This window comes from Trichechus manatus, unplaced genomic scaffold, assembly GCF_000243295.1.
Source record: "Trichechus manatus latirostris isolate Lorelei unplaced genomic scaffold, TriManLat1.0 scaffold00029, whole genome shotgun sequence".
Lineage (NCBI taxonomy): Eukaryota > Metazoa > Chordata > Mammalia > Sirenia > Trichechidae > Trichechus > Trichechus manatus.
Genome location: NW_004443965.1, coordinates 4,941,661 through 4,965,133, shown reverse-complemented (window position 1 = coordinate 4,965,133; position 23,473 = coordinate 4,941,661). Strand labels below are relative to the sequence as shown.

General features: G+C 34.9%; 1 protein-coding gene across 6 annotated transcripts in view; it reads right to left on the bottom strand.

Annotated features, from left to right (window-relative positions):
* AP3B1 (adaptor related protein complex 3 subunit beta 1) overlaps positions 1–23,473 on the bottom strand; it is a 279,061-nt gene that overhangs the window by 26,958 nt on the left and 228,630 nt on the right. For all 6 annotated transcript variants that reach the window (XM_004374474.2, XM_023729481.1, XM_023729484.1 and 3 more), the window contains 2 exons: positions 10,138–10,369; positions 4,145–4,229 (listed from right to left, as the gene is read on the bottom strand). In XM_004374474.2, coding sequence (XP_004374531.1) covers positions 4,145–4,229; positions 10,138–10,369 — 317 coding nt within the window. The remainder of the gene's footprint in view (positions 1–4,144; positions 4,230–10,137; positions 10,370–23,473) is intronic.

The following is a 23,473-nucleotide window of genomic DNA, read 5'->3' as shown; positions in this document are numbered from 1 at the left end:
GTTTATTTCTCTTCCTTGGAAGATATTAGGTGGTTTACTCCTTATAAAAAATTTCACCAAGATGTGGTCTTTTTGATAGTCTATCACATTAATCCTGCTGGGGCTCTGATGGGCCCTCTTAATCTGGAAGCGTGTGCATTTCTTCTGCTTGAGAAACTTTTATTTTATAATTTTTCTTTATTTCTTCCCTCCATTGTCTCTTTTCTTTTCTTCCAGATCACCTATAAATGAATTGATTCTTTTAATCTTTCTTTTGTATCTTCCATCTCTTTGCCTTTTCACTGTCTATTCCAGTTGATTTCCTTGACTCTCTCTTCCAGAACACTAAATCAGCATTCAGCTGTGTCCATTTATTATGCATTGACTGAATTTCTTTTGCAATTATATTTTTAAATTTCCAAGAATACTTTTAAAATTTTCTAATTGTTCCTTTTTCATAGCAAGCAATCCATTGTTGCTTTATGGATATAGTATTCTCTTGACTCAAATGATATTAGTTACAATCTTTAAAGATAGCTTTTCTCTTTTTCAAATTATCTGTTCCCTTCATGGTCACTGGGTCTTTGTACTCATCTTGAGCCTTCTCTTTTAAGGTGTTGCTTTCTCTCAAAAGTCTGGTCATCCTACGCTGTCCATTTATATTTCTAATGAGAAACTAGGCTTGAATTAACGCACATAGCAAGTTCTGCTACTATTAACTACGAGACTTTGGACCAGTTTTTAAATCTTCCTGTGCCTCAGTTTTCTCACTTGGTAAGTGTGGATAATAATAATATACTTAGTTCATAAGATTGTTGTAAGAATTAAATAGACACACACGTGTGTTTAAAACAGTGCCTAGGACACTGAAAATGCCTGGAAAATGTTAGTAACTAGATTACTATGGGTTTCCTCTTCCTGGGTAGGTTGACTGGAGTTTTTTTGTTAAGTAGGTGAAACAATCACTGGTTACATGGACATGAAGTTGGTGGGCAGGTAGCCAGTGTCCTTTCCTCCCCACTGACAGATATAAGGTTGACTTTACTCTAGTGGTAGAGGACTTCAAAATATTCCCTCTTGAATAGAACTACATCTCATTTAATCTCTGCCCATCCCCGCCTTCCTCCTGCAACCTCAAACCCTACTGCTTTCTTAGGCCCCTACATCCACAATGAAAGTCCTGTCCAGACAAGTAGTTTGCTTTCTTTACAGTACAATTCTTAGACCTCAGATTAAATGTGTGTGTTGCCTGGTAAACGTAACTCAGAAGTAGTTCTTTAATTACCCAAATGACCGTTCTTAAGATCCTTAACTTTTCTTTGTTCACTACGTGCTTGATATTATGCCAGATTTGTTCTTAGCATTATAGTAGTTTTCTCCCACGAATGTTTTGCCCATGGTTTTTATTTTCTCTGTTATTGTTTATCTAATTCCATTTTCTTTCTAACTGTCAATAATTCTTCACAATTTCTGGTCAGCTAATGGCATTCTTTTTTTTATTTTTAAGCACTGTATTAGATTTGCTCTTTTTTAAAGAATGCGTTTTCTGTCCTTTTAATGGATTTTTGGGCAAAAAGAGAGGTAGATACAAGTGCCCAGTTCTTTAACTTGAGCCAAGTTAGAGTATTATTTTTATACTGGTTAATACATTAATACCTGCTGATCATAACAATGAGGACCTGTTTACGTGCTGCATCTACATTTAGAAATATATAATTATATATAATACACACATTTTTAATCTCAATAAATTTAAGCAAGAACTTAATTTGATGGCAATTTATAGCAAAGCAAAAAAGAAACATTAGTGCTTATCAGTAAGTATTCTATAATGATATAACTATATCTATATATATATATCAAATAACTGTAATGACACAGAATTAATCTAAAGGCTAAAGGAAGATCATTTTACTCTAGTTATTTTTTAATAAATGGAAATATACCTGAAAGTCTTATAGTCCATTTTCTCAGCATTTCTGAAGGCTTCTTATCAAATATGCTCTTACTATCCATAATTTTATGTATTGATTTGTATAATGTATTTTGAGGAAAAAAATTCCATATCAGCCATTCTTGCATTTTTTTTCTTTTTTATTGAACTACCAAGACTAATACAGCACATCACTAAGCAAAAAGTGCTATTTACTATGCAAAACGCATAGTCAGTGATTGGCATCTGAGACCAATTGATCTACCCATTACCACTATCTCCCTACCCCAACTAGCACTACTATGAAGCTATTGATTTAAACTGTCGATCGGTTTCCATTTTCTGATTTTGGGCAGGCCAATTAAGAAAGTGAGTAATTGTGATTACACTGCTTCAGGATCAATTACATTTGATGCAAGACAAAGTGTTCTTTTTGGAATACATAAAAAAAATTTTTTTTGATCTAGCATGCTTTCGTGCTTAATAAAATATCTAATAAAATCTAAAATAAATAACTAATTTATACCTGCACAATAGAAATCTGAGAAAATAAAGAAGATATACATAAGAAAAACATTGATGTAAATGCTTATAACAGCTATGGCTATTATCTATGTAAAATAAATTTATTATTTTTTTATAATTAATTTAAGAGAAATTGAGAAAAAAATTGTTCACATGCACTCCCCAGCAGAAGATAAAATCAAACACTGCCTACATATTTATCCCCAAAGGGACTTAGTTAATTATGAAAGACGAAAATGCAAATCCTGTCCAATGGATTACAGAGGAAGCCTTTGTAATGCAGAGTCAAAAAACATCTCATGACATAGAAATATAACAGGTTCTTTATATAAATTGGTAAGAAAAAGGATTTTTTTTTCTTCTTAATTTTGGTCTAACTTGGTGCATGAGCTTTGTCATTGAGCTCACATTGTCCAAATCATTAAAATGAATATACCTCTGGTGTTGGAGGCAAATCTATTTAGAGTGATGTTACTCATAGTCTGGTGTTCAGTAATATTGATCTGTGTTGTTTGTCTAATAGAAAAATAATAAACAATTACTAGGCACTGTTGGGAAAAGTAATCAGTTTTTATATATCACTAATACAGCAGACCTCCCAAAACATAAAGGTGATGATCTGCATAAAATCAATGTGTTATGCTACATTGCTTATATTCATCATTGCAGGTTCTCAGCAAAAAATGGTTTAATATTGGGCCTGAATTGCTGGTAAAGTGATCAGGTATATGAAAAAGCAAGGTTCACTATATTTAACCTATAAATTTATTAAAAAGTACCTATTTCCTAAACTTGGAGATTTTTAATCATAACAGATTATGTTCTAAGCTGGCTATACTTTAGATAAATAAAATATCTTAATTCTTTTTAGAATAAAAACAAAGCAACTTTAAGTCAGAATATCCAGTCATATCCTAGATCAGAAAAATATTTAAAAAAAAAGGAGTTAAAAAATAATTCTCAGAGGCGCATGAATATACCTTTGTACTAATTTGCTAACAGCCTCTGGATTTCATCAGAAGTATATAAAGCATTATGCAAGTATACGAAATACAAGAAAAATATAGCAAAGGGTTGTGCATGAATATGGCTTTCATATAGAAACCTCATGTTCTAGAAAAACAATAACAATGACAAAACCCAATCTTAAAAAAAGAAGCTCTTTTGAATAGTAATCAGCTATGAAACCTCTGTCAACTGACTGCTTTCTTTTGATTCCTACTAAAGCATTTTCTAAATTAAAGTAAAAAGAGAAACAAATGTATGGGTTTTAGGTACTGACACAATCAATAATACTCCATTTAAGAAGCTCAAGATAACAGATAAGATGTTTCAAAAGACACCTTCTCTGGGCTATTCAATAATATTAAAGTTTTTAACTTTTCCTGAATTTTCTTTTTAATTTTCTAAAATTGTAGAGGTAAGATAAGTTAAAAATTAGTTGGCAAGAACTTCTTCCTTTAATGAACAAACTATGAATTTCAATCATATGGCAGACTATAATGGCTAGTTGTGTAACAAATACTAAAAATACACATACTGTACATAATTTGTATAACTATTCCATAGCAGTATAAAAATTGTCAAAGAAAAACACATTTGTTTAAATGTTTTGTCTCTAAAAAAAAAAAAAGTTGACGAAAGCCTAGATTTTGCTCTGCTATCTACTACAGGTAATATAAAATATAGAAGACCAACTGAACTTACCACAACTGGAAACTAGCAGTCTGAGTAGAATCACAAAAGTCTATACCCACTGAAACAGTAATAGATCCCTCAGGCTCAAGAGATTCTAGGAAATAAGATAATTTAGACATGAAAACACAAACGATATAAAAAAGAGGCAAACTAAACACTGAAAATCTATGCAATGTTTGTAGTTTGGTTAAAACAGTCAAATTTAATGATGGCTTATAAGCAACATTTTCAACTAGGAATATTAAAGCGAATTATAAAGTGACATCACTACTCTGTTTTAAAGCTTTCTTTCTTTTTTTTTGGTTAGATCAGGATTTTGTTTTATTCCTTGTTGGTTTAAAATGGCTAATCAGCATAAAAAATAAAAGGACCTCTGTGTAGAGGCTGAGATCTCCCCTATTTAGAGGTTAGAACCCAGGTATCCCCTCTACCCAGCACCACACTGAGGTGAGCTGATGGGTAACCCCCAAGAGACAATCAGAGGGGCCTAGGCATACTATTCCTTCTCTCTATCCTCAGTTTTTGGCATGTGATAAAAAATATTGCTTTTTGGATTCTCTCCCAGCCTTGGATTTAAAAATAATGCTAACTGTATGAGTTAGGAGAAGGTTTTGAGGAGCTAGTTGAAGAAGCCCACCTAATCCCTCTCCCCCCAGAAGGTAAAATTATCCAATACTGCTTCTGGAGCTAGGTTAATCTCTTTACCTGATCTCCCCCTCCAACCTCCTGCTACCACCCCCAGTGTTATGAGTGATCCCTTTCCTGGGAAATCTAAGTGTCAAGGCTTTCTTTTTCACAACTTAATTCTGCACATAAGCCAATGAACATATTATATCTATTTGCTTCAGAAGCACCTCTCTTCCTGGGAAATTTCATGTTTTAAAATATTGTATTTATAGGCACTGAAGGCGAAAAGGAAATAAACTGCCTGTTTGGAACAACTATAATGAACTCTGGAAGCTTGTAAGAGATTACAAAGTTAAAACTATGGAATATTTACTCTAGATATAAAAAGTAAATTTTAGACAATTTCTACATAACCATCTCAAATATACAGCAGAGAATCCAGAAGCTGTATCCAAATTCATATACCTAATTTGGTAAACTATCCTAATTTAGTAGGCTCCAAATATTATAAAAATCCATTATATCAATAATTTTAAACTGATCACTTTGCTCTTGAAGCTTCCAAATTTTCACTGGGAAAAAACTCCAGAATTTTAAAATGCAAATTAAAGCAAAGATGGGAGAAGAAATTAAATTGCTGTGCTCAGAAATTAACCAAAAGAACTAGCATTATGGAAATGAAAATGGTAAGTCTAATTGCATAATTCAAAGAATTACTAAAAGAAAATTTAGTTGCAGATTAGATTGTCTTAAAAAAAATAATAAAATGATTTGGAATTTCTGAAGCTTCATCTATCAACTAACCAAGTATGGGAAATAATTATATCAATTTACAAAGACTGGCATTTTTCAGCCAACAATGATAAAACTTAAGTTAAAACAAACTGCAAAAATAATTTCATTCTGTTTATGGTTCCAATTTCTGGCTATACATTAGACTAATCTGAGGGTCTTAAATATATTTACATATATACACACATACACACACATATGTATACATGTATATATGTATATGGAATTCCTCAGTGATAGAAACGGTTAATGCACTCACCTAACCAAAACGTTAGAAGTTCAAGCCCACCCAGAGGTGCCTCAGAAGGTCTGGTGATCTATTTCCCAAAAAATCAGCTACTGAAAAACCCTATGGAGCACAGTTCTACTTTGACGCACATAGGATCTCCATGAGTTGGAATCAACTCGATGGCAACTAGTATGGTATGTTATATACATTTAAATAGAAACCATCCACTTTTGACTTCTACTTCACACAAAGTCTTCAGTTTAACTGCAGTCATACTATACAGTACCTTTCTGTTTAGCTTTATCTATGCTATATACATCTTGTCAGATGTAGTTATATTTTAGTAAGCACACTTCTAATATGACAGACTGTCACCATCCTAGGGCTTTTTGGTAAGTATGATTTGTCATTTAATGCTAACCATGACAGAGATGATGGCACAAAAGAATAACTCAATAAGCTTAGTATTAGCAAGTATGTTCATGTTTCATAGGCTCAATGAAGATTAGGCATCATAAATGGACACTTGTTTTATGCTGATTTTAAAATATTATTGGGTTGCTCAATGGTATGTTAGTTTGCTGATTCTAGTTTGAACTTCATTGTTTATAAACATAACATTTACCAGGATGCTACTCAAATACCAGAAGACTTCTGCCTAAATCTTTCTTGAGCAGGCTTTACTAGATAACTACAATATTTTTCTTGCATTTCTCTTAAAACTACATGCTGCTGTCAGTTCACAATTCTGTCAGTCACTTTGCTCAAGGCTATTCTTTAGTGAATCCTTAATGCCTTCTTCTGTGTCACAGATATATTGGGCTTTGGTCTTGCTTGTAGGCTGACACCACATTAGTAGCAAATGCTGTCATCTCCAAAACATGATGGCATTCATGATTTTGATGTCTCTACATCATGTCTCCTTGTTCATCAGTTGACAAAGTGACAGCTCTCAAGATATCTTGTTGATAGCACTCTGACACAGTTTGGAACTGTCTTCAGTCTTAAGATAATTAACTGTTAGCTTAGTGCCACGCTAATTCTGGAGAAAATCCACGATCAATGGCATGTTTTATTATATGGGAGCTTCAAGAACAAAGTGATCAGCATAAAATTACTGATATAATGGATTTTTATTACACTTGGAGCCTACTAAATTGGGACAGTTTACCAAAGTTTAAGTATATATATTTGGATACAGCTTCTAAATTCTCTGCTATATTCCTGAAATGGTTGTGTAGAAATGGCTAATAAACACTGGTTCTAATCGCTACGAGTCGGAATCCACTCAAGGGCAATGGGTTTTTATTAGTAATGAAAAATGAAATCATGCAGGATGCCATATACTTTGATGTGACAGTTGTACAATAACTAGTGAAATCTTAACTGAGCTCAAATTTGTCAACTGTTAATGTAACTGTCATTGAATATCTTGTAAAGAGTTTAATGCTATTCTTCGTGCTTTTTCTATTATCTATTATGTACTTGGTCTCTTTGGGAAAAATGGCAGGTTATTCCTAATACTCTTGAGAGGAATCTAGTTTCATGTTAAAGGCAGGGCAAAGTTCAGACAAAAGCCACAGCATTTTATAGACAAGAAGAAAACAGATTGGTGACAAATAAAGATGTTGGACTCCTTAACACATGTGTATGTACCTTATTAAATAAAGCAAATAGCTTACCTCCCTCATTTCACAAATACATGAAAATATTGTACTTGTTCCTTGTCGCATTCTTAAGACAATTTTGGGGGACTAATTAAGATATATCATACTCTGTAACCTTACTGTAATCATTGGTAAAAGGTACTAGGTGATGTAACATATAATATGTACTACATGGGAAAGAATTTTGTATCCTGAAGGCATTCAATATTGAATGAAACATTACAGTGTTAAAATTTGCCTAAGAATGGAAAAGTAAAGTCTATTACCATTACTGAGGCAATGGTATACATTCATATTTTGTGTTAAGGTCATACTCTAAAATTTATTGTATTTATTTCTGCTATTCTATATAGGCCAACAAAAGGTCAACTCATCAGCTCATTATGCAAACTCGTGAATGTGTTAATACTGTTCTAGTGTTTTAACCTTTGGATAACATTTTCAATATTCAGACAATTCATATATCAGCCACTTGACACTTCTTAAACTAATTTTTTAAGTATGCAAAAAAGCTGGATTACAAGCAATAAAAATTATACAAATTAGGATATTATGTAATTCCTTAGAAATATAGTAACTTCACAAAATAATGAAACAGAAATCAGGACACTCTTATTTTTTAAAATGGTATCCTCCCCCAATTGATCTAATTTTTCTGCCCCTTTACATTCTCAGCTTTGTTTTAGAGTACTTGTTGACCAATTTGGTCTCATGTAGGTGATTTTTTAAAGGAGCACAGTACTTATGGGTGATAATCATTATTTTGTAGGCCGATCTGCTATTTGGCTACAAGGAGACCTCAGAGGTTAGTTTCAGTTCCAGGTATGAAGGGTACCTCAGGGCAACAGTTTTGAAGAGTCCTCTAGTATCAACCAGTCCAATCAGTCTTTTTTTTTTTTTTTTTTAAAAGAAATTTGAGGTTCTGTTTCACATTTTTCTTCCATTCTATTAGGGTCCAACTATTGTGGCCCTGACTAGAATGGTCAGTAGTGGTAGCTGGGCACCATGTAGTTCTTCTGGTTTAAATGGTGTCTTAATTACCAAATTATAAAGATGGTATGAAGTGAATTCTGAAATCATCTTACTTTAACTCTGTTTTTCTTTACTTTGGTGTTTTACAAAAGTCTACTATATTTTATCCATTAGAAACTGTTTTATTCCTTTATGTAAAAATACATTGCAAAGAATAACTTTCTTTACTGAATGCCTCATGAAAACTACATGAGAGAATCCCCCAGTCAAAGAGACCAGATGAAGATGAAGACAATAGTCTAGTCATGAGAAATAATGAGTAAAGAAGGCACAGTTTGGTCAACAGGCGTTGCTCCCCTGAAGTATTACTAACAGGAGCTATCTGGACCTTTCTGATTGTAATACTTTGAGGACACAGTAACACAAACCTTACATCACTTTTAATTGCGGTTTACCTGCAGCTTCTCCCAACTAAACCTTAGAACTGCCTTGACTTTCAAAAGACAGAAAGAATAGAGACAGACATTCTAAATATTACTATATTTCAACTCCAAGTAAGATACACAACTGTTACATTTAATATTTGGCAAAATAATTTTAGAGAAAACTTTTCTGGCAAAATAATTAAAAGTTGTATTTTTGGCAAAATAGTTTCAGAGAAAACTGTTTAGAAGGGGGGTTACAAACACAGCAGCCTTCAGGGACCAGAAAGATAATGTAAATGAGAAAAGCAAACTGAGTGCTAAAAAAAAAAAAATGGAAGGGGGATGATGAACAGTAACTGAAAGTTAGTGGGGAGACAATACGAGGTACTGGGCACTGAGGTAACCTGGAAAGAACACGCACCCAACGGACAGCTGCTGCTCAGCACTAGTTGGTTGCTGGAGGTGGGAATAAAAGACTGGTATTGCCGTACTAAAAAAAAAACTCACTGCCATCAAGTTGATTCCGACTCATAGCAACCCTATAGGACAGAGTAGAACTGCCCCACAGAGTTTCCAAGGAGCCTGGTAGATTCGAACTGCAGAGCTTTCGGTTAGCAGCTGTAGCACTTAACCACTATGCCACCAGAGTTTCCATATTTGCCATATCTTATGCTTTTTTCCCAAAAAAAAGTGAGACTTATGAATTTTCTTTTTAATGTAAAAGTATTCTGATTTTTCAATGGTGGCAACAAATAAAACATATTTTAAAACATGAGGTGTACATGAAAATATACTGTGGTCTATTTTGTATACTATACATGAAAAAGAAGAAAAAAACTGGATACATCCTCTGACTTTTCTGTCTCCACTTTTCAGTTTATGGTATGTGAATGGCCACAGGGTAGGGAGATATGGGAGGTACTGTATTCTAAAAGATAGACTGATTTTCTTGCTTTTAATATGTAATAAACTCAAATAAATGCAGAAAATGAAGCTGATCAAAGGAAAATTGGGAGAAGGTGATAGAGAGAGGTAAAAATGAAATGACAATTTTGATTCTTCAGGCCTATCCTTTTATCACTACTGGTATTACCACTGCTGGGACTTGATTCACTAATGTCAAAGAAATGTATTTTTATCGTGTATGAAAAATTTGGCTGAAAAGTGAAAACAAATATAAACTCAGTATGCTAATAAATAATAAAATAATATGCATTCTACTTTATTTTTAAGATGAACACATTTAGTTATCAAATATAATTAAAGTTTTAAATGAGAATTAATATTTACCTATTGGATTAAAAACATGCATTTGCATGCCTGTAGGAAGTTTCTTCTCCCCTATGTGAATATTTTCTATCTTTCGATCAGCAGTATTATTCAGTGTTATTTGTACTGAGATCATCTTATCACCAAAAATGCAAGGCTGCCTTGGAAAGTAATAATGGGCAGCTAGTCCTTTTCCACTCATTCGATGAAGCATCACATGAGTTTTCATTGGTACAAAGACAGGAGTACTGACCTATTGCACATGGGAAACAGAAAAAAAAAGACAAATTAGTGAAAATACTTATTAATTCTCTTAGAAAATAAGCAAAAAATTTATGGCATTTAATTCCCGATTTCCCTAAAGTATCATACAAACCATAAGAACAAACATTACTAGGATATCACAAATATATAATTACTCAGAAATTTTATAAAAATGTAAGCAAATGCCTTCAAAACAGTATTAAAAATTTTCTGTACTGTACAGGCATATATTAAAATATTTTGACAATATAAGCCAAATAAGAAGAGAATAATCTGTTATTTAAATATACTTAATTTTTTAAATGTTTATAAACTTTGTTAGTCACCTCCCCCCCACCCCGGGTACTTTTTATTTGGCCATCTTGCTAACATTATTAGTTCTGCTAGTTTGTCAGTTGATTTTCAAACTATAAAATCATATCATCTATTAATAATGAGCACCTGTACTTTCATGCTTCTTGAACTTTTTTCCCCTTGAATTTCTTTCACCTTAAACTGGAGGCCATGACCTCCACTTTAAGGTAGTTTCTTCCTTTGTTTCAATGGTTAAAAACCTTCCCTCCCACTACCCTTCTCTGTTGTTGGGGAACAAGTCTCCACAGGTCTCTTGCTTTCCGTAGTCTTCTGAACAAAGGCATTAACAACCTTTGCTCCTAATCATCTTTTCAATGATGTTTGTATAGCAAACAGCCTTTGTAAGATAGAGGTAACTGCTTCCCTCTGGAGCAGGAGACAAATTTGTTTGCTGTTCAGAATAATAATACCTCCCTCTAGGTAAAGGTTTGACAGGTTTGCTAACAGCCCCCTATAAAAGGTCGGGATTTTCTTCATTGAGGTTCCTCTCTTGTAAAGCAACACACTGGGTATGAAGGCATCATCTGGCCTTCCTAGTTTTGCCCTGGGGGAGTTGGGGCTTGGAGAATTGGCTGCAAATGATGTTACTCTGGCTACTGTTACTGCATTGAGTAATAAACTATCCTTTGTCTCTGACCCAGGAGTCCCTTGTCTTCTGCCTGTATTCATGAAACTGTGGCAGGCTAACTTGTTAGCTTGCAAGTAGGGTAACATCTCAGACCCTTCACAGTTCTTGATACCCATTTTTTGGTCATTCAACAATTCCCAGCTCCATTTGTTTCAAACAGCTAAATTAACACTTAGTAGAATCACAACATAATGTTGGGCAGTGGCAAACAACTGAAGGGGTGAACAGGGGCTGGAAATCTAGCTGATATTCAAGGATGCCTTTTTGGAATCTGCACAATGGTACCTTATGGGCTACCGGCTTTGCTTTTAAGAATATTGCTTTATATAGTAGAGACTACTTTTTTCTTTGGATTTTCCTTTACAAAAGTCCATGTTATGACCTGATTGTTTCTATGGATTTCTTAAGTGTCATGAAGTGTTCTGATAGCTGACAACAAAATATCAATTAAGTCCTATGACAATGAAGAATATGATGAATTTAGTGTTTTGCAGTGCTTTTATTTGGTTCAAGACTAAGTGCTGATCTTTTGAGGGTGCTTTCCCTCCAGTGCTTTCCCCTGAGGTGGTTATATGTGGGATTATCTGCCCAACACACCCCACCATCTTTCCAGGAACATTCCCACATTCAGTTCTTGAGGGAGCTAGTATGTTCTCACATCACCTTGTGACCTGGCCACAGTTAGCTGGCTGAGGAATGTACCCCTGGCCCAATCAGTCCCTTCCGTAGGATTTTTGGACTTGGGTCCTGGGAAGTCAAGCCAGCCTCTCTTAAGTGGTTAAAATTCAAAATTTAAAACTCAATTACTCTCTGTGGCCACATTACTTGCTACACTGTTCAGTGAGAAAAAAGAATAAAGCAAATTTCAAAGAAAAGCAGAGATGAAAACATAGATAGTCAAGTCAGTGTCTTTGGTTTGGATGGATCGTGAGGTCCAGATATATTTCTACCTTTCCTGATGCTCAGTCTTCTGTGAAATAATTTAGCATTCCTTTTTGTAATTTCCCTTTTTTACTTACATTAGTTCAAACTGGGTTTCTATTGTCTGCCTCCCCCATCCTACTACTGACTGAGATTAGTCAGATTTCAGGGCAGTATCTGTAGGGGGGACATAAGCTTGTAATGGGAGAATGTACTCTCCTGCTCCTATTCCTAAGGCCCTGGTAGATATGGAACGGTAGATCAGAGACTTGGGTTGGGCCTTTAGGGTGGAAATATTAGCCTGGACCATCTGTGTCTGCCAAATTTGTAGGTCAAAAACAGTCAAGCCAGCAATTTCATATGGTTCAACCTAACAGTTTGCTTTCGTTCAAGGCTACTTAGTCTAACCTTCTATAGGAAAATGGGGGAATTCATGTGGGCCATCCTAATTCACCGGGGTTTTTTAGAGGGGCTAGAGAGCAAAGCTCCCAATAATAATAAAGTATCACTTTGCCTTTCTTTATCCTCTGACCCTATGTTTCCCATGGGCATCTTAGGGAGAAAGTAGCTCAATGTAAGAATTAGGTATTCCAGGGCTCCTTGGGCAATAAGAGCACCAATCCTTCAAACACAAAGTAACTACTGATCATAAATTTATTTTTTCATCCAACTGACATGAAGTTGTGCCAACCACTATACTAAGGACTATGATAGGAGACAAAGTATCCCAGGCCTGCAAGGAGATGATTGTTTAGCGGCGGAGAATTAAGTAAACCAATTAGTGTGATAAATGCCATGACCAAGGTAGGCTTAGGGGGCTAAGAGAATACACAGAGGGAGAGGAATCCATAATAATTTGAATAAACTGAATAAAATCTGGCCACTTTGCACCACGTTCACTTTTACCATCCTAGCCTCAGGCACCATCATTTCTCACCTGGACTATTCCAACAGCCTCTTTGGTCTCCTTGCTTCTACCTCTGCACCCTGCTGAACATAGACTAAACTGCTATGTTTTCTCTATTCTGAACACAGCAGCCAGAATGACCCAGTTATAATACAGTAACATCATGTCACCCCCTTGCTCAAAACTCTCTAAAACAAACAAACAAAAAACTCACTGCTGTTGAGTTGATTTCAACTCATAGCAAGCCCATAGGGTTCCCAAGGTTGTAAATCTCTATGGAAGCAGACTGCCACATCTTTCCCCAGCAGAGCCGCTGTTGGTTTTAAACTGCTGACCTTCAGTTAGCAGCCAATTGCTTTAACCACTGCACCACCACAGTGCCTTCAAAACCCTCTAATGGCTCCTAATTTCACTGAGAGTAAAAGCCAACAAGTCTTAAAAAGGCTTATAAGGCCCCACATGGCCTGGCCCCTTGCTACATTTCCCTGACCTCATTTCCTGTTATTCTTGAACCCATTGCTCACTCCACTCATCACTCAGACTTCCTTGCTGTTTCTTAAGTACACCAGTAATGCCCTTGGCATTGGTTATTCCTCTGCCTAGAATGCATTTTCTCCAGATATCCATATGGCTCACCTCCTATACCTCATTGTTCAAATGTTATCTTCTAAATGAGGCTTAATTCATTTGCATCTCCCACTTCTAACTTCCTTTTTTCTATTTTCATAGCATTTAATACCTTCTGTAACACAATATATATAATTTACTTATTTGTTATGTTTATGGTCTGTCTCCCTATCTACTCTCAACATTTATGCTCAATGTGTAAAATATAATTTTACCCATTTTTCAGAACTCAGAGCTGAATTTACTATTTTAAATGTTTGTAGACAATATACCTGTGGCGTTGGTCCTAACTATAATTTATTTGACGCTGAGCCCTCAATCAGAACACTGTTCCTAAAAATACTACAACCCCCCAGGAGCACACTTTGGAGTAAGTGGAGATTGCTGGTATTAATATGTGTTGGCTTTAGGATATGACTTAACTTGAAATTTTCTATTACACATAATTGTAAACAAAAAAAATACCATATATCTTAAAGGCACTTATACACAAAGAACAAATGAGTAAGTAGAAGGACTTTTATACTATAAGCACTAATTCTCAAAATATCTGGTTTTAGGTATAAACATTAGTCCCATTAAATTTAAAGCTTGTATAAACAGGATAGCATGAAAGAGAGTGTTTAAAACCATTAGTTTTGATTTAATTGTTTAACTACTAATGTTCAAAGAATTAAAAACCTAACTGCATTATAAGCAAATGATATGGGTCACCTCCACTATGATTCTTGAGGATGTAATTCATTTGGTAACTCCAATAACTCTAAAATAAAAAAGCCTCCCCCAAGAGTTAACAGAACAAAAAGCATCAAGTAACAATGAGATAATCCTCTACAAATCTTTACACAGCATATGTTTAAACAATAAAAGTCGTTTGTGTACCTTTAGATGGTTTATGAAAATAACCAATCAATTCTGCAGACACAACATTATTTCTAAAGGAAATCTATGTGACTCATGATGCCTGTATATACACAGAGACAAACCACACATATTTTATCAGTTTATTACAGTAAGCAAATAAGCGTGGAATGAGAGTGCACATAACTGTCTACTTAGCGCTTACTGAAACATTTATAAGAGCTGTTATCTCCCTAATAACAGACAGACAGCGTGCAATTTTAGAGAGGAGAAAAGCTTCATATTTTTTAACACTTCACTAAAAAGTAACTGAAGAGTGTAAAATGAAAAATACTCTGTGCAGTTAGCTGGTAATGGACCATATTATCAACTCAAGTTAGATTTATAGGAGACAAACTAGTCACTAATAGTTATTTCATGACATAGCATGTCTGCTTTTTTTTTGAGATTATTAAGATTAAAGTTGTAAAACTTCTTTTGAACATAGCTGTTCAAAATGATTGAATTATAAAATTTAAAATGAGAACTGAAAAATAAAACATGGAATATCAAGTAAGTGCCTAAGAATAAACCATGTTCAGCAGCTGTATTACTATTTTAAAGTTGACACTTCCATGTATAGCTTTATGAAAACAATGTTTTCCTGCCTTTTATGCTTTAATCCACATTTAGTCACTCAATCATTTTTAAGTATTATCAACTTATTCTGTTTTTAAACTTCAGAAATATAGAAATCTGCAGTATATAAAATGCTCTCTTTGTATTTAGGTTTGTTTGGCTTATTTTATAGCAGTATTTCTTTAGATACATGATTTATAAAAATGATCAGGTAAGAAAATAACTGTAAATAGAGATATAGCTTTATTTTTAAACTAGCCCTTCTTTTAACCAACGCATGTCTAAACTAATAAGAGCTGTAATGCCAGAAAGCCCCAGTATTGTCTGTCTTACTCAGTAAACTGTAGACAGTCTCTATTTACCTTCAATCCACTGCACTGAGCCTAGTACCTCATATAGGAGTAAACAAGTAATGGGGAAATTTGCTTTACTTCCTAACTATAAGCACAGAATCAAAGAAATATAAAACTTTCCATCAAATATTGTTTTAAATAAATGGTTTATAATCCTAAAGATAGCTTTTCCCTTATATATCTAAAATTGGATATTCTGGAAAGTAATTGTGATTATTTCTCATAACTTTATTTTAGTAACCAGTATGTATTATGAAAAGGTGAGACTTTCTCACATCTTATTTTTGTAATAACATGTATTATAAGAATATATTTATGGGAGCATCAGAACACATTATCAACATTTAAAGAGTATCTTACTCTATGAATGGTGTTAAGCAGGCACTGGTAATCTACAGCCTGTGGGCCCAATCGGGCCCACCTGTTTCTGTATAGTATGTGAGCTAAGCATGGTTTTACATCTTTAAACGGATGAAAAAAATAAAAAACTATTTTGGTGACACATTAAAACTACATGAAATTCAAATTCAAGTATCCATAAATAAAGTTTTATTAGAACACATTCATGCGCATTCATTTATATACTGTCTACGGCTGCTTTTGCAGAACTGAGTGGTTGTGACAGAGGCCGTATAGTTGGCAAAGCAGAGAATATTAACTATCTGGCCCTTTACAGAAACAGTTTGCTGACCTCCAGTATAAAACATTTTCAATTTATACTGGTTTTGAGACAAGTAGGAAATAATATCCTATTCTTTATTCTGCCTCCTTCTCAAAGATGGAGCAATAAGCTTCACTGTCAATACATTTAATATTTTTTATAAATCTGAAATGCAGAATGATGACTCTATACTTTTATTCAACCATTTTCATGAAAAAATACCTCCAGAACTATGTAAATAGATGTGTTATACTACTCATAGATATGTTCTACTATTCTTCTTTAATATTTCCTTTCTGACTTTTGGTTTAAGAGTACTAATAAAGACAAAAATGAATTTGGTTTTCAAAGTGTTTAGCAGAAAGGTTTCAATAATTGGTTTTCAAAGTGTTTAGCAGAAAGGTTTCAATAAGTGGTTACAATGTATTTCATTAGAGCATTTTACATAAGCACAAAACAATTACGTGTTGTGCCCAAGCTGTTATTTGATAGAAGTGATAATCATTTGATCTTGGTAGTTCTACTGCTTTCTCTTTGACAATATGGATGACACAATATAAAAAAGAAACAATTATTCTCTTCTCCCACTGTAACCAAGCTCCAAACCTTGGCATTATTTTTGACATCCTTTTTATTTTCCACTAATAATTAGTTGACAAGTTCAATGTCTCTAGTATGCATTTCTTTCTTTTCTGTCCATCTACCACCAGCTTCTGGATGGGCTTAAACAACAATCACCAGCTTAGTTCAGGTTCTCATCAACACTTAAAACATTCTTTTAATCTTTTTTTTCCCTCCAAATTGCAAAATTGCATGTTTACTGAAAACAACTTCAAACAGTGTGGAAATATAAGAAAAACTCTGAGGTTTAACTATAATTAAGTTTACAGTCATGTCCCCCCGCCCCACAATCTTTTGCTCCCTCATTACTTATGCTTGCTTGCACTATACAATGTCATTCTAATCGGTCTCCTTGTCTTTAGATTCTTTACACTCCGATCCATACCACAGGCTTCTGTAAAAGTAATTGTCTTCAAATTTACCTCCCATATGTGCTCAGTGAGGCGTGGTGAAAAAATGGAGGGCTTTGAAGCCAGGCTGACTTGAGCTGAAACTCTGGCTCTAAAGTTTCCTAGCCATATGATACTGCAAAGTTACTCAAGCTCCATGGACTTTAATCTTTACATCTGTGGAAGGGGGATACCACCACCTATCTTTCAGGGTTGTTGTAAATCTGGGCTAAATACGAACGGAAATTTGGAGTGAAGGGTTTGAGAAGTATGATAGGCATAATCAAGGGAGTCAGCTAAGATTTGAGGTGAAATAATTTAAAGAGATGTCATGATCCAAGATCCATAAGAGTGTGTGGATGAAATTCAGTGCAGGTGAAGTTATTGAATGAACAAACCAAGAGGCTGTCATATTACAGACGTGGTTAACATGAACACTGAGGTCTCCCAGGATGATGATGGGCTGGAGAGACTGTGAGATGCCAAGATTTTCCCTGAATGTGGGTAAGGGATTAAGAGATCTGAAGCCGAGAAAGACAAGGAAGGGAAGAAGGAAAAGTAAGATGGAATAGGCCTCATAACAGGCAGGGATTAGAGCATGAAAATGGAATGGCCTAGAAGCAACAGTTGGGAGCTTCACATAAACAATCTTGCCGATAACGATTTCATCAAAGGGAAAATTCTAGACCGTTATGAGTGAGGTCATGCTGAGAACATTTACTACAGGACTCTAAGATCCAAATGGAGACTCCCATATTATGTTCATAGTACTTTATAAATGTATCTGAAGGAAACTGGTAGCTAGCTGTTCTACATATTTTAGATGGTACTATCTCTAAAAACTGGCCATGCTGCCTTGCACTTAAATGAATTGTAACTTAGGGAACAGATATGGATCTCATCTAGCTGAGGCCCTAGCAGAAGGAAAAGAAGTATGTTTTAGTTGATGGACACATTAGAAAGGTAGTTTTATTATGGCTACTTTAAGTAACAAGTCCCTCCAGGAATGCTTTCTCTGAATCTGATACAGGGAAAAAAGATCCTTATACAGCATAGATACTGGTCAAAAGTAATAAAGTTGCTGAGAAATTCCTGACATAGGGCAAGGATGGGGAAATGGATCCTTTGAAACCATAAGAGCATACACACATATTTACGCATATTTATATGTTGTTCTTATCTGTGTGTAAATATTTTAAATTCTTCAATGGGAGAGTATGGGGAAAAGAACTTGATTTACTACATGGGAACCTCAGATTCTTTGGTGGTCATGTCTGTGGTAACAGAAGCCTTCTGATGATCTGGTTGTGTTTTCCTTAAAGACTTGGGAATTTTTGTGGGTCAAATCCCGGGGTTAAGTCTAGCTACTTGGTTTGGCACTAGCTTATGTGTACTCATTTTGACAAAAGAAGTATTTTTCCTCAAAACAAGAAAGGCTACTGTTCCCTTCTTGCTAGGCAGAGTAAGGGTTTTGGCAGTGGTTAAGAAATAAAACGCTAGATTTTAGGTTAGAAGACCTTCAAGATATTTGATGACAAGAAATCATTTAACTTTTTTGAGCTGGAATTTGTAAAATAAGGGCAATGCTATCTAATTCACACGATTGTTTTATGAGGATTCCGTGAGATACTGTATGTGAAAGTGTTTTACTGATGAAAGTGCCCTTCTTTAATTATTATTAAAAGGCAATGTTTATTAGCATAAGAGAAAAAATAATGGCAGAGCTAAGACTGTAATTTAATATTTTTAAACTTCATTTCTTTCCTTAAACAACAGGCTGCAATTCCTTTTTCAAAAAACACAAAATGTTCCTTATGATAAATGAAAATAAATGTCCATCATACAAGCTAGTGGAGAGTCCCCCCCCCCCCACTTTCAGAGAACTCCAGGAGGGGGAAGGAACCGGCATCATTTCTTTCCAATGGTCAATGATAACTGATGAAACTTTTCTGAATATGATCTTAAATATGAATCAGTATTCTTCCTTAGCAAACAGAGTAACTTTCAAAAACAAATCAATAAAATGAGACTAGAACTGTCCTTAAAACATCAATTATTTAATAAACTATAATATATCTGAAAGTGGATTTCAAGTGATAATTTCATAAGCATCATCATAAAGCTTAAGAAAAGTTTGAATACCATAATGTCCTAGGAAAACTACAATGCCTTAGATAATATTTTATACTTCTTCACTTCAAGATTACAGTATTAATAAAACCTCTTCCATCTACATATCTGTCTTCAGTATTGAAAGTACAGAAACCCACTTTTATACTTATTATAAGGAATTAACTCTTAATGTCTGAGCATGCTGACAAGACCAATGAAGAATACCAGTAAAAAATTAATTAATAAAAAAATAATGAAGGCAACCTGATACAGCTGCTGGGGCACCAGACCAGATGTCAAGAGACCTGGGTTATATTCCAGTTTCAACTAAGCCATATTATCTGTAATGAGACCTTAGTTAAATCACAACCGCACTAACCTTCCATTTTTCCCTTCTGTAAAATGGGGCTCATTATACACATCCTGTCTATTTCACTGAGTTGTTGTGAGGATCAAATGAGAGTGTATATGTGAAATTGATTTTTAAACTGTAAAAAGTTCAATAAAAGGCATTACTAGGATTATTAATAAATTGAGTTTTCAGTCAATGTTAAAACACCAATCTGTCAGATAACATCGGGTCATCAGGTTAAAAGTACGTATCAAAAAGCTGAATCACAATTGGAGAAAGGCTTTTGAAACAATATTGCTATATTTATTGATAGTACCACCCAAAGGCCTTTAAAAAAGTAATCCCTTCCCCCATATGCCTTTTTTTTTTTTCCTCTGCTTGTTGTGGGTGAAGAGGACTGTTCTCTAAAAGGTTTCTAAATGATGTTGATGTTAAAAAATATAGTATCACCATTTAACAGCCTTTTAAAGAGCAGTCCCCAGTACAGTCTTTGTTAACAACTGAGGGAAGAAGGGACTATTTTTTCAAAGGCTTTTAGAGGATGTTGTTAAAAGAATATATAGTGACATCATTTAAAAGCCTTTTAAATAATAGTCCTTCCTTCCTTCCCAATTGTAATGTCCTTGGCTTTCATTTATTTTGTACTACAAGACAAAAATGTACATGCCAACATATTATTGGCTGTGGCAGACATTTGTTGAATGGAGAATGATGCATCACTTTTAAAAAGGTCGGTGTCCAGAAATAAATCCAACTCTTCAAGAACACAGCACCATTTCCATATAGGATATTGCTCACCTACCTTCTCAGCTATTTATGGTAACTTTCACTTGTTTTCCCTAAGAATTTACTGAAGAAAGTACCACACAAACAGGCAAGAAGCTATAGACTCATTCCAAGATTTCCTGTGGCATGATTGCAGTTATACCATTCATTGCTACTTGTGTTAGCTCTCAAACAAACTTACGGCAAAATCTAACTTTTAGTTCCTATCCGTAGTCCTTATCAAACAATCTCTGCCCATTGTTCCTCTAATTTTAGACTTTACCCCACTAGGAGACAGCAGTGGGCATTTAGGGTTCCTCTCCACACTTGGTTCCCAGGGAGGGAAAAATAAAGTCAACCATTTGGTGTAAAGCACAAAGTGCGAGAGATATCAAGCTTTGAGAGAGTTTTGTTTAACTATCTTCCACACAGCATATCAAACAACAGAGAATTAGCCAAGGAAATAATCATAGGATATGAAACAATTCTCCATCTCTTCTTGTTTTGAGTCTTTTGAGAAAAGTGTCATATCATTTTAAGAAAAGGAATTCCTAGATCCACCAACCTTAAAAAAAACCTGAAAGTACAGCCCTCCAGACACACTGTAGATATTTTGATTCTAAATTTTAGTGACCCCCTTACTTTTTCCCAATCTTGCACACAAAACTCACTTGATTAAGTTCCATGATTTACTTAAATCATTATTTATGATTTACTATCACAAATCATGACTTGGTTAAATATCAAATACTACCCATCAGCTCAAGCCCCAATTTGTCCATTCCAGTCTTCCCGATTGACTCTACCCCAGCCTACAGTGATCTTAACCATATTTCTTTTGTGATTTTCATATTATTATTTAACTTTATGCATATTCTGCACCCCCTGTAACTAACAAAGTACTAGCCTTGATAATAATTTCTTTGCATGTTTTTTAAAAAATTAATTTTTGAATTCTTTGCCCTTGAATTAAAAACAAAAAAACCTGTTGCTGTTTGGTGGATTCCAACTCATAGCGACCCTACAGGGCATGGCAGAACTAGCCCATAGGTCTTCAAGGAGTGGCTGGTAGATTCAAACTGTCGATCTTTTGGTTAGCAGCCAAGTTCTTAACCACTGTGCAACCAGGTTCCTGCCCCTTAATAGCACAAGTAATTCAGTTATTTGTGCTTATAATTATATTTGATAATAAACACTTAATATTTAAAAACGCTTTAAAACCGCTGTATAAAAATTCACATCATTTGACATTTATGCCTCCATTATCTAATAAATCAATGTCTCACTGAGAAATGTTATAATTCTGATCCTAATAAATGAAAATTGGTAAAACTTTGAAACGTAAGTTAAATTTTCTGATATGAAACATCAAAAAGATAGCAATACAGTAAGATTTAATCTAATATGATTGATCTGAAAATTTTAAATTTCTCTTAACTTGAGTGGTTCTGACTAGAGTTAAGCAGCACTGCTTCAAATAAGAACTGCTTTGTTAGGCAGATGCCATAATCCCTACAGAGGGCTCCATCCGCTTTCTAGGAATGGTAAGTGATCAACACCATGACAAAGGGCACATGCTGTGTGGGGCGCTGGGCTATGGCTCTGCATCAGAATGATCTGTGGAGGTCCTGCATCACACGAGTGCCATGGCCCCAAGCTCCCTCCCCTCTGAAATATAGCAGGGTTGGGGTGAAGAATGATGAGTATCTGAGTTGCCTCCCTTTCCCTACAGGTTCTATAGGTAAAGTGGTAGACAGAATGATGGCCTCCCAAAGATGTCCATGTCCTAATCCCTAGCACCTAAGAATATACAAGCAGTCCTCGACTTATGACGTGTTTGAGTTACAACGAACTGCACTTACAACTGTCCATTTTTTAAAAAAATTTTTTGGGGGGTACATCTTATTGTTAGTAATATGTACCACATACAATGTTACAGTGTGTAATTTGCTGATGTTATCAATCTCAGATGTAATGTTTACAACCCCCAAAGACAAATAAAAATCGGATTTATAAAGATACTGATAATAAAAGGCAATAATGAAAACTGAAAAAGCAAAACAAAAAAAATATGAGGTATTGACTCATGATGGACTAGTCATTGGAATGGAACCCTGCTGTAAATTGGGGACCACCTGTATTATGTTTTGTGGCAAGAGAGAATTAAGATTGCTAACCAACTTACTTTGAGTTGGAGAGATTATCTGGACTTACCCGGTGGGCCCAATGTAACCAGAAGGGTGGGTCCTATGAGTGAAAGTGGGAACCAGGAGAGTCAGTGTCAGAGTGATACAGTGTGAGAAAGACTCAACTGGTTTTGAAGATGGAAGGCAGCCACGATCCAAAGAATGCAGGCAGCCTATATTAAAAAAACCAAACCCGTTGCCACTGAGTCGATTCTGACTGCCTATAGAAGCTGGAAAAGGCAAGAGCCTCCGGAAGGAATTGCTGACACCTTGATTTTAGCCCAGTAAGAGCCATTTTAGACTTCTGACCTCCAAAACTGAAAGATAATAAATTTGTGTTGTTTTAAGCTACCAAATTTGTAGTAATATATTATAGCAACACTAGGAAATTAATAAAGGTGATTATGATGCCTATTTGAAAACTACTGTTCTGAATTCTTGTCTTGTGAAGCGTATCTGCAGAATCCATGATACAAATGTTTGTTTGCACATAACCTTCAAAGCCGATCTGTGATCTGAGAAACATCAAAAGTCTGCTTCCTCTGCAGTATTTTCTCATTTGACTTAAACTCCAACTATTATAGACAATAAGGAGCCCTGGTGGTACAGTGATTAAAGTGCTCAGTTGCAAAGTGAAAGGCCCACAGTTTGAACCCACTTGCTGCTCCGAGAGAGAAAGATGTGGCAGTTGGCTTTTGTGCAGATTTATAGCCTTGGTAACCTTATGCAGCAGTGCTA